This window comes from Sarcophilus harrisii, chromosome 5 (assembly GCF_902635505.1).
Source record: "Sarcophilus harrisii chromosome 5, mSarHar1.11, whole genome shotgun sequence".
Lineage (NCBI taxonomy): Eukaryota > Metazoa > Chordata > Mammalia > Dasyuromorphia > Dasyuridae > Sarcophilus > Sarcophilus harrisii.
In genome coordinates, this window is record NC_045430.1 from 815,838 (window position 1) to 830,274 (window position 14,437).

Below are 14,437 nucleotides of genomic sequence, written 5' to 3' on the forward strand. Positions count from 1 at the left end.
TAAAAGACCAAGAATTGGAAGCAGAATTGGCTCAGTAGAAGGTATCAAAATGGGTCTGCTGGACCTTGTCACAAGCTACCATCCACGGGCATGTCAGGGCTACCAAGGGGAGGAGAAAGAGAGGAGCCAGGTATAGGAGGAGGTAGGCTAGGAAAAATTGGGGAGTGAGACCACCCAATATGGGGAGGGCCCTTTGGTTTCTTTAGTTGCTACCTGAAAAATCATAGTGAAAAACCAAGGGAGGGGTGAGGGATGCAACAAAGGGGGGGGGGGGGGAAGAACAGGACCCACAATCACTTTGTAATATTTGGATGGCCAAGCCCCTTGCTGAACCAGTTGCTCCGAGGCCAATTATTGAAAAGTCCCCGACTTCTATGCAAGGATTTCATAAAGCAGCTGCTCTTGCCCATCGTTGAAGCCATTATTGGCTGTCTCTGGATAAAGTATCTCACAGTTTTGTCTACAAGAAGATCTTTCTGCCCCTCTCCATTTCCAACTTCCTCCAGATGACAAAGACCCATTCTCTGGGGAATGGCTGTCCCAGAGCAGCCAGAAATCCTCACACTTCGACCACGATGACTCTGAGACCTCCGCTGGAAGGGAAGGCCGAGGTCGGCGCGGCCTTGGGGGAGGCCCGGTTCTTTCGGGTCCGATATCTCGGATATCCTCTACAAGTGCCGGCCCCCAGACCTATTTGCGCCACCGCCACCGTTGGAGGTCTTCCCACCTTCGAATCCAGGTCCCCGGGTGAGGAAATTTCTCCGGAGATCAGCAGTGGCCACTGCGGACTGACCAAGGGCCCGGAAACCCCGCCCCTTCGGGCTTTCGCCCCCAAGCAGATCAGCACTCTGGAGAGCTCCTCCAAACGCCCGCACTAACTGGGCGCCCCAGAGAGGAGGAAACTGGCGGCGGGAGGCAGCTGGCGCAAGTTCAGATCAAAACCTGGGTCCAAAGTCGCCGCAAGAGGCTGAAACGCCAGTTGCAGGACTTGGGGCCCCCCGACCCCCTCCAGGCTTCCCCCTCCACTTTTACAGCCCCCTGCCCCAGTGCTCAGCACCAGCGCCGCCGCGGGCCTGCCGTACGTGTACCCCGGTTGGCCGTAGCTCCCAGGCCCTGAGCTTGCCAGGAGCTTGTTGCCGATGTCCCCTCTGCCCCCTCTGCCCTTTCCCCGGCTCCTGCAAAATTGCCCCTCCTGCCATCGCGTCAGTGCTGGTTCGTCTACTAAGCGGCTATCCGAACCAGACCCCCTTCCTGAGGGCCATGTGACCTTAGAGGCCTATAATTCCCCCTGGTGGGGCTGACTAGTATTAAGAGAGGAGAGAGAATAAGGGAGCAAGAGACAGATCCCTGGGGGAGAGAGTCTAACTCGGAAGACTTTAGGAAATAATGGTCTGCTCTGTCTTCTGCCCCTGGAAGGACTCCATACATGAACTTGTACATATTTGTGAAATTATTTGAAATAGATTATGAGCAGAGAATTCTTTATGGACATGTGAAATAATTAGGTTTTTTTAAAGTAAATAATAAATGAAAGAATAGCTTCTACAATTCTAAATGTGCTTTCTCTTTTTTCCTTTCATCTCTGCCCTAGAATGGGGAATCTCTTATTTTGATAATAAATTTTACCAGTTACATTCCAAATGTTTCCTTTGTCTGATTCCCTTCTTTCTCTACTCCTGCCTTCCCTCTAAATTGCTTTTCTTGTCTACCCAAATTGGTTCAGAATATTGTTATTTTACTGTGCACTGTTGATGAGGGATGAGGGTCCCAATTAAGAGATTAGGCAGGAATTGGTGGGGCTCCTTCTCTTCGAAGTGTGAGTTCCGAGCCAACGAATTCAGTAAACCCAGAGGCTATGGTAAAAAGCTTTATTGTTAAAGAGGGCTTAAAGAGGCATAATCATTCTCAAGGAAGAAGTGATCTGCCAAAGGTCATTTTTTGAAGACCCATTTTATGTATGAGTAAGGGAAGTCTCAAGTAAATGTGACATCTTGCCTGGGTTGTGACTTTCCCCAAGAAAGCTCGTCTTGCTCTGAGTGGATGCAAGATCATTTGGGTTTGTAGACCAATGTAGACATTTTTTGTGATTTTACATAATTTTACTGGGTTCACTTGGGTCAGAGTTTACTCTAGTCACACTAAGCTGGCCTGACAAGTTAGAGAAGTCTCAAGACTTTATCCCAAGAATCTGAATCTGTTCCATCAGACAAGTAGCACCGGGATCCTGGCCCATGACATTCTATATATCAGGGGCAGGTCAAAAACGTGGGTAAAAGCTATGGGAGATGTGGAACAGGAGAGAAGAGGGAGCTCATGGAGAAGGACCCTAATTTTTTTCTGTAAAAATGAATAAGGTTCTTAGTTGAGAGAGTTGAGGGAGGGAAGCAATGAAAGGTTTGAGGAGGGGTGAACAGGTTTGGGAGATCTGCTGTGGGAAGTGGGAGAGTGAGCCAAGGAGGGTGATCTATCTTCTTGGAGTCTCAGGGGAGAGTTGAGTGCCAGGTGGATCCCAAGGGTACCCAAGTAGGATGACCAGCTCTGGTGTGAGGGCTTGCTAAATTGTTCTGGTACATTCATAGTGTTTAACCTTGAACGTCAAACTTTTTAGTGAGCCCTTTGGTTGAGACGATGAAAACAGTTAGCAAAGTGTTCTGGAAAAGTCAAAGCTGCCTCAATGAGCCTCGATGGTGGCTTTACCTGGTAAATCCATCTGGGCTTTGTCTAAGGAGCCTCTCCCTCTCCCAGAGGCCGGCTCTCTCCTATCCAGCCTGTGTGGCCTGGTGATCCTGTATTTATAGGACCAGAGTTGTTTTTTGCAGATGAACAAGCAGGCCACACAGGTGATCCTGTATTTAGAGGACCAGAGTTGTTTATCTGCAAAACGATCCCTGAGTTAGGGTGCAGGCAGGTCATGGACCGCCTCTAATGTTTCAGGGTAAAACAATTCCCAGCCATGTGCAGGGGAAAGGCTTCCCTAGATCAGCATCCTGTTTATAGCAGAAAGCCCCAGGCAGTCGGAGCAAATAACCCACATGGTGCTCTATAAACAATCTACTTCTTTAGAAAAAGAGAGGGAAGAAGTGAAGCGGGGAGGAGAATAGGGGTGAGGAAAGGAGAGAGAAACACTTTGGGCAAGGGAGAGAGAAGATGTAAATGAGAGCAAGGTGGTTTTTCTTCTAGGAAACCATGTTAGCAATTGTGGCCTCCTTGAAATCTTTATGGAAATTGCCTCCAATAAAAATAGCTGGCTTGGGAATTTCTGCAGCAAGCCCCAGGATCTTGGACTTCTATTTATCAATCAAGCTTGGAGGGCAAGAAGAGCCTGGAGGGTGAAGGTTGGCCCATGTCCCAACTTCAAACAGGTCTGCAAAGTTCTCTGAGATCTTTCCAATCCTTAAGTCCCAGCTAGATTTCTAAGCCTTGAATGGGGGTGTAAATGAGCCATTACTGAAATGACTTAATGCTGATTCAGAAAGGGAACAGCTTGGAAGAGGAAGCATCATGAATAATCACACGCAAAGCAATGGGGGATAAATCTAAGAATTTAATTATTGGAGGAGAAGGTTATAATCCTCTGGAATGGTCAAAGTTTGGAAAACGGAAAGCATTTTGGCAGACATTAGGTTTAGACCAATGACTTACACCCAAGCTATTCCTGCGCGCTGTCCCAGATATCAATGTGTGAGCAAGGTCAAATAAAGGCAACGTCTGCATTACCTAGGACAGAAAGCAATTTCTGAATATTTTTCTTAGGCCTTTTTGCCCACAAATTGTAGCCAGAGAATGAGTTCAAATTCTAAGAATGGAGTTTAAAGTGGGGATTAGGCAAAAGAAATCCAGAGACAAAGCCTGCTTTTTCCCCTGGGGCCTCGAGGATTGAGGACTTTAGTGCTCACTATCCTTTGGTGCAGAAGCACTGGCTCTTGGACCTTCATCCTTACCTCAGAATCCCAGGGGCAGAACTACCCTGACCCCAGGCTACATTGTGGGGCTGGGGCCAATAAACCTTGTGGTACATATGTAGGGCTTCCCCAAACTCCCCAGGGTGGGGTGTCCTGAGCTCCCAAAACACGGCCACAGGGATGCTCAAAGCTCCAGCAAGGGTAGACTAAGAGTTCCCTGAGGCGCTTGTACTGAGGGGTGGGGCTCCCCAAATGCTTTTGGGGTGGAGCTTCCAAAAAGAAGGACGTTCCTCACTTCCTAAAGGAGTGGGGGCGTGGTTCCGCAGTCTTTGTGGCCTAGGGGCGGGGTTCTCTAAATCACTCTGGAGACTTGAGGTTCTCTGGAGCCCTAGCACTGAGCAGGAAGCGGACCTCTACTCCGCTTCTTATCGTTCCACCCATAAAGACTAGACCTGACTGGGTATTTTTACAGCTCCGAAACGGTATGTAGAGGCCAGCTGATTAGTTCATGTTAGCGGGATGTTCTGGGTAATCATTAATTCCACTCTCAGTTAACAGCAATGGGGTGGGTGGCAAGTGGACCCCAAGTCAGTGCCATCTTGGACTGCATCAATGCGGGAGGCATTGACCGAGCTCGGCTCCTCGTGGGGCCGGATTAGTGCGGGCAGTGCCGCTGGGCTCCCTCTCCCACCTTAGTTGCCTGAGCCCATACACTTTGGGTTCACATGCAGGTTCAGATGGGGGAGCCCAGTTTACAGCCAAGACGGCCAGGGACTCTCGGCCCCTTTGATGCAGGAGCTGCAGACCCTGCATCCGCCCAAACCGAACCCATTTGGGCTACATTACTGTGGAGGAGCATGGCCTGTAGATATCGTTACCACTATTCCGTGGCTTCCTGGAACCTTTGGAATTGACCCGGGGTCTTCTGTTTTGGGGTTTGAGAAGGAAGCCAGTGAATCCGAGAGTCTCTTGGAGAAGCCAGGCAGGATGGGAGGGCCTGGAGCCCAAGTGCTTTCATGGGTATGGAATTGGGCGGAAGAGCCAGGGGATTGAGAGATTTCCAGTATCTGAAGTTCTGTCCCTGGGGGGAGGGTTGAACTTTGTTCAGCTGGGCCCCAGAGAGCTAAAAGGGGGACAGGGAAATGGAGGCCAGAGGAAAGTCTTCCTCCGGAGAGGTGACCTCCGGTGAAATGGGCTGACTTTTTGCAGCTTCTTCCTTGCAGCCTGGAAAGTGACTAGAGACCACCTGAGCCCTTCCCAGTTCTCATGGCTTCTTGTGTCCATACCTCCATCGGTGATTCAGACCGACGCAGAACCAAGATGTATAAGTTGGCGGTGATGGGCACCTGTTCTGTGGGCAAGACTGCACTGACCATGCAGTTTACTAAGAATCATTTTGTGACCGAGTATGACCCCACGACTCAAGATTTCTACAGTAAGGATACAGTGGTGGACGAAAATCCGTACCAGCTGGACATCGTGGATACCACGGGCAATGGAGCATTTTATTATCTAAGGGATGACTCCATAAGCTGGGGAGAAGGCTTCCTCTTAGTCTATGCAGTGAATGACTTCTACTCTTTTGAGAATGTGAATTTCTTCTGGGATATTCTGCGGTGGCTCAAGGGCACCGACCGTGTACCCGTGGTGTTGGTGGCCAACAAAGTAGACGTGACCGACAGGCTGGTGGACCCCACACTGGGCCAGGAGATGGCCAGGAGATTCGGAGTCCCTTATGTGGAGACATCAGCCAAGACTGGGCAAGGTGTGGAGCAAGCCTTCCATGAGCTGGTTCGAGAAATTCGGAGGATCCGAGCTGAGGAGTAACTCAAGATTCTCCCTAATACAGAGCAGAGGGAGGCCTGTGGGTGCAAATGTTGCACAATCCAATGAGCAGGTACACCCTTACCCTGATCCTGCCCCCTAAATTCCCCTCTTACCTGACCTAGAATACCTCCAAATCCCCTAGCCACTCCCCAGCCAGCAAGACCTTCATCTGGAAGCTTCCTTCTGTCTGCTCTTCACTGCCAAGCCCTTTTGAGCCTTATAAGGCTTTTTCCACGAGCCACTTGGAGGGACCTGTGTTTCTATATTAAGAGTTTTGTTTTGGATTTTTGCTTTTGTTTCCCCTTTTGAGCAGGAATGACTATCTCACTGCCTGGGTATCCTGAACAGGCAAGGAAAGACTCCATTCCTCCTTGAATGCGCAGTCTCCCCGGGCCTCTCTGGCTGCCAGAGGCCCTAGAGACAGCCAGCTCCCTGGCTGCCTTATCTCCAATCTGCCACTCATCTTCAGCTGCCTCCTCTGCCTTCCTGGAGGCTGTGGGGGGTTTTCTTGATTGGACTTTCCCCTGTTCTCCCAATGGAGACCCTGCCCCCAGAGACCAGGGCACCAGTGATTCTCCCTCTTGCCCCTGTACTTGGTGTATTTGCTGTCTGGAGCCAGATCACCACCTGTTGTGGCCCAGAAGGGACCTGAGTTTGTGGTGTTGGTGAGGAGCCCTGCTCTGAAGTGGTCCCCATTCAGTGACCCTCAAGAGCAGGCTGGGGGAATTTGGGGTTTTTTTGTTGTTGTTGTTATTCATGTTGAGTGTATTTGTTCTCAACTTGCTTATCATCTGGAGCACTTTTTTTTGTTTTCTTTTTTTCCTGAGGCAATTGGGGTTCAGTGACTAGCCCAGGGCCACACTGTTAGGATGTGTTAAGTGTCTGAAGCCAGATTTGAACTCTAGTCTTCCTGAGTTTGGGGCTGGTGCTGTAACCTCTGCCCACCTAGCTGCCCCTGGAGCACTTGGGATAGCGGTGAGGGGTTGGGGTGGAATGGGGCTGCCTCCTACCAGCAGGATGCCTTTAGACATAAGTGCCATTAAAATTATAGTTTCTGTTTTAGCAGCCAGATAAAGCCCTTTAAACATCTGCAAGTTGAATTACTTTCATTGCCTCCAAGGGAAGGGGAGTGGAGGGGCCTGGATGTAAATGTTCTGAGCAGATACCTCACAGCTGCAGGTCAGGTGGGGGTCTGCTTAGGAACCTTCTGTCAGGGGCATCTTTGTATTATCTCCGAATTTATGGTGAAAAGGGCAGTGGGTGATTCTCCTGTTTAAGTTAAAAGTATTAAGGATTCTAAAGCTACCTGTTTGGCTTTTGTTGGGGGGAGGGTTGAGTAGGAAGAGAAATTCATTTTAAAGGGACTTCCTTCACACTTGGATTCAAAGTTGGTTATTTTTCTTTTTCTATAATTTCTCACAAATAAAAGCTGTTGTTTGTTTATACATGTGTTTCGTGTAGTTTCTCATAGGTTGATATGCTTGGGGTAGGAATTACATGAGGGTAGTATGGCCTAGTGGAGAGAGAGCTGGGGTTGGGAGTGAGGAAGGCATGGGTGTTGTAGTTGTGCGACCTTGGGCTTCAGTTTTCTCACCAGTAAAAAGTGGGGGAGGAAAAGGGGAGGGTTGGTCTAAGATTCTCAGGTCCCTCTTAACTTTACCACTAGAGGGGGTCTAAGTCTATGAAGCTCAATTCAATGGGATGATAGCGTTCCCTAGAAATAGTCTTATCTATCATCTGGCAATCAGGTGTCATAATATTTATCTCTGAATTGGTCATCTCTATAATTACTAATACGGCTAACATTTTCATTCATAAGTTCTTTGTACTTGTCTTAGATCATTTTGTTGCTGAGAAGAGCAGTTACTCATAGTTGATCATCACACAATGTTGCTGATGCGGTGCACAGTGTTTTCCTGGTTCTGTTCACTTCACTTTGAATATTAAACTCTTTGCACATGTTTTGAAAATAAGCCATTATTTAAAATTAAATTTAAAGCTATTATTAAAAAAAGAAAAACATCCTATTTAAGAGCGCCAAAAGGACTAACAAAGGACTCTATTGAAGTCCAAAGGGTCTTGAATGAATTGGGGTTCCAATGATATTGGTGCTCGCTAAAAGACTTTGCCTTGTGCCACCCATATCAGTAAAGTCTATTTTTTCCCAGGTGTGTTAGGGAGCATCTGTCCTCGCAGAGGTCAGCAATCAGAATCCAGGGTTTTAGTCCACCCCTCTAAGGATGCAGGGAATGATTTAGATAAATCTGAACTGATGTACCAAATGGCAGAAAGAAAACCTGGGGATAATCTTGTAAGTAGCAGAATACAACCAATTTGTCCTGATATAAAATAAATAGATCAAAGATTTTAAAAGTTATAAAAAATGAACCATATTTTAAGATTTTATCAAGAGAGTACAGGCAATTTGAAATGCTTTGATAGGCGATTACAAAAACCACTCCCTTGGTGCTGGCTCCTCTGCTTAGAGGCTGTCCAGACCAGGCCTCCTTCCTGAGGGCCATGTGACCTTAGAGGCCTGTAATTCCCCCTGGTGGGGGTTGACTGGTACTGAGAGAGGAGAGAGAATAAGGGAGCAAGAGACAGATCCCTCCGGGAGAGAGTCTAATTCGGAAGGCTTCAGGAAATAATGATCTGCTATGTCTTCTGCCCCTGGAAGGACTCCATACATGAACTTGTACCTATTTGCAAAATTATTTGAAGTAGATTATGAACAGAGAAATCTTTATGGACATGTTAAATAATTATTTTTTAATAAATAATAAATAAAAGAATAACTTCTACAATTCTAAATTTACTTTGTCTATTTCCCTTTCATCTCTGCCCTTGAATGGAGAATCTCTTCTTATCTTGAGAATGAATCTTACCAGTTACATTCCTAGTGTTTCCTTTTCTCCCTTGGCTGATTCCCTTCTTTCTCTACTCCTCTAAAATGCTTTCCTGGTCTGCCCCAAGTCTCTACAGAATATTATTTGACTGTGTGTGACTCTAAACTGGCCTAAAAAGTTAGAGAAGCACCAAATCTATATTCCAAGAATCTTAATCTGCTCCATCTGACAAGTATCATTACTATCCTGGCCCATGACATTCTGTATGGGAGGCCTGTCCGAAGGTTAAAAGGTATGGGAATGTGGAAGAGGAGAGAAGAAGGAGCTCATGGAGGATGCCCTTAAATTTTTTCTAAAAAATTATAAGATTCTTAGTTGAGGAGGGAAAAAAGTGAAAGAGGGGTGAGAAGGTTTGGAAGATCTGCTGTGGAAGGGAAGGAGCCAGTGAGGGTCTGTTTTCTTAGTCTCAGGGGAAGTTGAGTCCAGGTGGACCCATGGGTTCCAAGGAATAACTCTTTGAGGCCCAAAGTGTTTTGGGTACATTAAATTGAAGGTCAAACTCTATTAGTAAGTCATTGGTTGAAGGATAAGAACAATTGGGAAAGTGCTCTGCAAAGTCAAACTTATGACATACTTATAATAATAATTAATAGATTATAAGAGACTATAGATCTAATCTAGTTAATTATAGATCTATAGATCTAATAGGTTTAATAATAGATCTAATACTGATGGCACAGTGTAAACCCGGTCAAATCAGTCCCAGAAACTTTTAGCTGGGTGACTCCCGGCACTTTGGGATCCAATCCCCTGCCCGGAGAAAAAGAATCCCTCCAGTATCTTTGAAAATCCCAGGGACGGCACCGGGGCCACAGGTACTGAACAACAGTGAGACTCAAAAGCCCCGAGGTCTTTCAGGGGCATTAAAAGGCAATCCCTAGGAAAGAGGCAGAGAGGCCAAAGCTTTTCCGAAGCCCAACAGGGAGGTCTGCGGCGGATCAACGTCTCTAAAAAAATTCCCCTGGCAGGAAGAGAGAACCCGGACTGGGAGCCGCAGAGCCGGGGAGACAGTGAGGCTTCAGACCCAAGCGGTTGGGGGACGCCTGCGGCAGGGACAGCGGGGATCTTGGGTCGGGGGCAAAAAAAAGAGCGTTGGGAGGTTTCAGGCCGGTAGAAAGGCAGAAAAGGGTCTGAAGAAGTGAGGGCGGACACACAAGACACACAAGAGAGCACAACAACACACACACACAAGACACAACACACACAACACAAGACACACACACACACAGACACAGACACACACACACACAGGGTCTGCCCTTTCCCTCGGGGCACAGAAAAGCTGACCTGGAAAGAGGCTGAGGAGGGGGGGAAGGGCAGGGGAGGGGTCGGGAAGAGACCGTGACTGGGAAAGGAGGAAAGAAATGCCCTGACTGAGGCCTTGCCTGCCCCGGTGGGGAAGGGGAAACAACCAAACCCAGTAACAGGCTTTAAAGACTTTCATGTTTTTCTAGGAGGAGACGGGCTGGGGGCCAGAGGGAAGGGGGTGGGGAGGCAAAGGGGGCTCTGGGCGCGGTTTGGTCAGAAGGAAACCTGGAGAATGGGGCCCTCCCTGGCCCCTCCCCCCAGGCGGGAGAGAACTCCTCCCCATCCTATCCTATCCTCGGGGCAGCTGGGCTAGGTAAACAACCTGGAGGGAGGGGAAGCGGACCAGAACTCGGCCTTGTTTGGGGAAAAACCCGGGCTTTGATCCACATTCATCCATCCCTTCCCTCCCGGGCGCTGGGCACCCTGACACGTTTTGGAATCCCCAATCCCCTTTTGAACGAGTCCGTCCGGGGCTTTTTTCCCTAGTCACTTGGGGTTGTGACTTGCCCAGGGTCACCGGCCGGGACGTGTAAGTGTCCGGACCAGAGAGCCGGGGCCCCGATTCGGTGGGGGCCTCACCCCCCCCCCAAATCTCCTCGCGGGGGGCGGGGCCCCCTGTCCCGGCGCGGTCCCCCAATCCCGCGGGGTTCTCCGCCCTCAGCGGGCTCCCGCTTCCCGCGGCCTATAGGGTCCGTCCCGCTCCCCGCCGCCGCCGGGCGCCAGGGGCTCCGGGCCCTTTCTCCCGCTGGGAAGCGCCCTTTCTGCCTCCCCGGGGCGGCGCCCCGTGGCCGCGCCTGCACCCCCCGCCCCCGGTTGATCCCCCTTTGGGGCCGTCGGGGACGGGGCGGGCGGGGCACCGGGCTCCTGCCGGGATCCCGCCCGGAGGGAGCAGCCTCCGCTCCGTCCGCCCGCCCCCCTCCTGCGCCTCTCCCCCGCCCTGCCTGTCCCGCCCACGGGGAAGGCTCCCTCCCCGGCCCCTTCCTTTCCCTTCCTTCCCCGCTTCTCTCCGCCTCCCTCCCTCCCCACAACCCGGCCCTCTCCCCGTTCCGCCGCCCCGGGGTCCCGGGATGCTCTTCTGCCCTCTGACCTCCCTTGACCCTTCCCTTTATTCCTACCTGCCTGTTTTCACCTGGGGGGGACAGTGGGCTTTCTCTTAAGTCTCCCTCCAGCCCAGGTCTCTGCGTCTTTCCCCCTCAGGTCTGGGCCGTCCCCACCTGTTCGATAGCTGCACAGACTATTCCTTCGGAGAAAATACCCAATAAGCCTCGCCCTTCCTAAGGGAGACCCCCAGCGCCATAAACCCGGCTCCTGATCCTCCCCAAACGTAGGAGGGACTTGCTTTTTATTATTCCCATTTTTACATGGGAAATGGCAAACAAATGAAATGCTCCAGGATCAACAGGTCGGTTTGCATTCTAGTCTTCCAGTCGGGCTCATCAAAGGCCCTCTTTGCTGACACCGGCAAAATGACGGTAGCACTATCAGTCCCCGGCCAGGGCCTGGCATTTGAAATCTTTATCTTTCTTCCTTCAGAAGGAAAAAGGTAAGTAGCCCCGACGGGTGAAAACCCTTGCTCACGAGGCCCGGACTTGAACCATACGGCAGAGACATTTTCGTTTCAAACAGTTCACAGTATTATTTAACACAAAGCTGTAGAACTGCAAGTTTTTCCTATTGGGGGAGGGGGCCTCTCGGCTTTAAAGCTCCTCATAACCTTCTCCTCCAACTTTTCAGTCTTATTCGCCTCTTCCCCCAACCTCCTCCGTAATTCTCTGATGCAGGAAAACGGCCCCCTTCTGTTCCTGGCATCCCCTCTGCCCTGGTCCTGGCCCTGTAGCGGCCCATGGCCAGTCTCCCTCCTCATACCCCCCCCTTTCTCTGGCTCCTCCAAGTTTCAGGAAGTCCACCTCCTGCAAGGGCCTTTCCTATCCTCCTCAACCTAAAGTTCCTCTTCTGAAATCAGCTAATTCCTCCTTGGGCTGGGGCCCCAAAAGCCTGGGCAGAATCCCTCTGCCAATTGGGAACTGGGGTTTGCAGAGATGGACAGTCCCCCCCTCCGGGGAGGCCCATGGGTGGGATTCGCTTCCAGCCCGAGAACACTGGGGAACAGCAGCAGCCAAGGATCTTGGCAAACCGCTCCCCTCCGGGGAAAGCAAGGGCTTCACAAACCCAAATGCAGCCCCCAAGGGCTCTGGGGAACACACTGCTGGGGCACTCTAACCCCTCCCGTTCATCTCCCTGGATCCAGCCAAAGCCATCCTCGCTCCTCTTCCTCATCCCTAAAACCTATCGTTTAGGTTAGAGTCCAATTTCCTTCCACCAAAGCGCCTTCTCTGAATGGCAAAGTTTTCTTGTGAACAACCAGCAGGTTCTCCATATTCCCTCAAACATCCAGATGACAGTAATTATCTTGATTATTTTTCTTTCCAAAATACCTATTTCTAAATAACGGAGAATAAGGAAGCTAGAGGGACAATTTGTCACAAGATGACAGGAATTTCAATATATAAGGACTGTTGCCATCTGGGGGAGGTAAGGGAGAGGGAAAATTCAGAAGTGAGTGCAAGGGATATTTGTAAAAATTTACCCTGCATGGTTCTGGCAACAAAAATTATAAAAGAAAAAGATTAAGGGTTTAACAAAGAATTTCAGAAAATCTTATCATTTATACGTGGAATATGTCATAGAAATCAACTAACACAATTCTTTCATCTTTCCAAAAAAGAAACTGAGACCCAGAAAGGTTATGAATTACCCAAAGTCAGATAGGTGGTGAGTGGCAGAATGAGCATTCAGACAAACTTTCTGAGATATCATATATGGTTCCCTTCATACTATAGCATATTAGCTTCTCGCTAAGTCCCACCTATGTATTCTATTTCATCTTTTGTTTGCCCTTAAATAAAAACAAAAATGCTATTTCATGTCTTTTGATAAGTTTATCTATATGAGTCAATCATTTGCTAGTAGTACCTTGTACCACAGGATAGAAAAGGGAAAAATAAGGTGTGGTATATCTCTTTTTATATATGTATATGCCTCTACAAAACATACACCAACATATTCTCTAGGTGAAATCATTTGCCGAAAGCCACTAGCAGAGCCAGTATCAAGGTTTATGATTTAGTCAGATAGCTTGATGTTAGCATCCTGACTTCAGATATCTCGAAGTAGGCTTTCTGTATGAGAACTATTTGTAGCTTCATTAACTGTGCGGCACTTACTAACCACTAGCATCTCATAGCTTCAAGGGATTTCCTTTTCCAGAAAAGATGGAAATCAGTCCATGTTTTCGCATAGGGTCTAATTAAAATGGCTCTTGAGGTGGTCCTAACTTTTTCCAAGACATGATAAAAATGGGAAAGTTATGATTGAAAAACAAATAAAAATTTTATTTTATTCATTATAAATATTGCAGCAAAACAGGTCTGTTTTAAGTTGAGTATGTTCCTGAAAATAGCATTCATAATTCATAATGTTGTTGTCAGCCAAGTCCTTTCAATCACATCTGATTCTTCATGGGTTCATTTGAGATTTTCTTGGCACAACCAAATCATTTCTAATGGAGCAGTAATGAACTGAACTAACTATACCCAGAAAAAGAACTCTGGGAGATGACTAAAAACCATTACATTGAATTCCCAGTCCCTATATTTATGCACACCTGCATCTTTGATTTCCATCACAAGCTAATTGTACAATAATTCAGAGTCTGATTCTTTTTGTACAGCAAAATAATGTTTTGGTAATGTATACTTATTGTGTATCTAAGTTATATTTTAATATATTTTAACATCTACTGGTCATCCTGACATTTAGGGGAGGGGGTGGGGGGGGTAAGAGGTGAAAAATTGGAACAAGAGGTTTGGCAATTGTTAATGCTGTAAAGTTACCCATGTATATATCCTGTAAATTAAAGGCTATTAAATAAAAAAAAAAAAAAAAAAAAAAAGAGATTTTCTTGGCAATGATACTTGAAATGGTTTGCTATTTTCTTCTGACTCATTGAAGAGATGAAGTATTGTGGCAAACAGAGTTAAGTGTCTTGCCTAGAGTCACAAACCTAGAAGGGATTGGAGGCCAGATTTGTACTCACAAAAAAGGAGTCTCTGATTCCAGGCTTGCTACTTTATCCATTGCACTAACTGCTTTTCACCTCCCTAAAGACACATTTTTTATTATAGAGTTAAGATGCTAAATAAAAGTGGAAATGGGTCTTCTCTGTGTCATTTTGGAGGGTTAGTTATAGGCAATGAAGAATATTTCCCCAAATAAGAAATACTAGAAAGCAGATATTATTTATCCATTTATCTGCACAATGTAGTGGCTCACAAAGAGTGTGTTGAAGTCCAGTGGTGAATAACATGTTTCTCCACAAAATTGTGGATGTTAAATTATTATAGAAAAAGGGAAACTTGTACACAATTTTATTTAATATGCATTTTACGTATTTAGGACAGGTAGCATAAGTAATCACAAAACAAACAAACTTGT

At 47.7% G+C, this 14,437-nt stretch overlaps 1 protein-coding gene and 1 pseudogene across 1 annotated transcript; both read left to right on the plus strand.

Annotated features, from left to right (window-relative positions):
• The first annotated feature begins 575 nt into the window (after positions 1-575).
• On the plus strand, positions 576-8,255 carry LOC116419311 (annotated as a pseudogene).
• On the plus strand, positions 5,048-5,764 carry LOC100920058 (ras-like protein). The gene has a single exon (XM_031938874.1). It carries the CDS (start codon positions 5,169-5,171, stop codon positions 5,727-5,729), a length of 561 nt encoding a protein of 186 aa, XP_031794734.1. The 5' UTR covers positions 5,048-5,168; the 3' UTR covers positions 5,730-5,764.
• Positions 8,256-14,437: the final 6,182 nt, after the last annotated feature.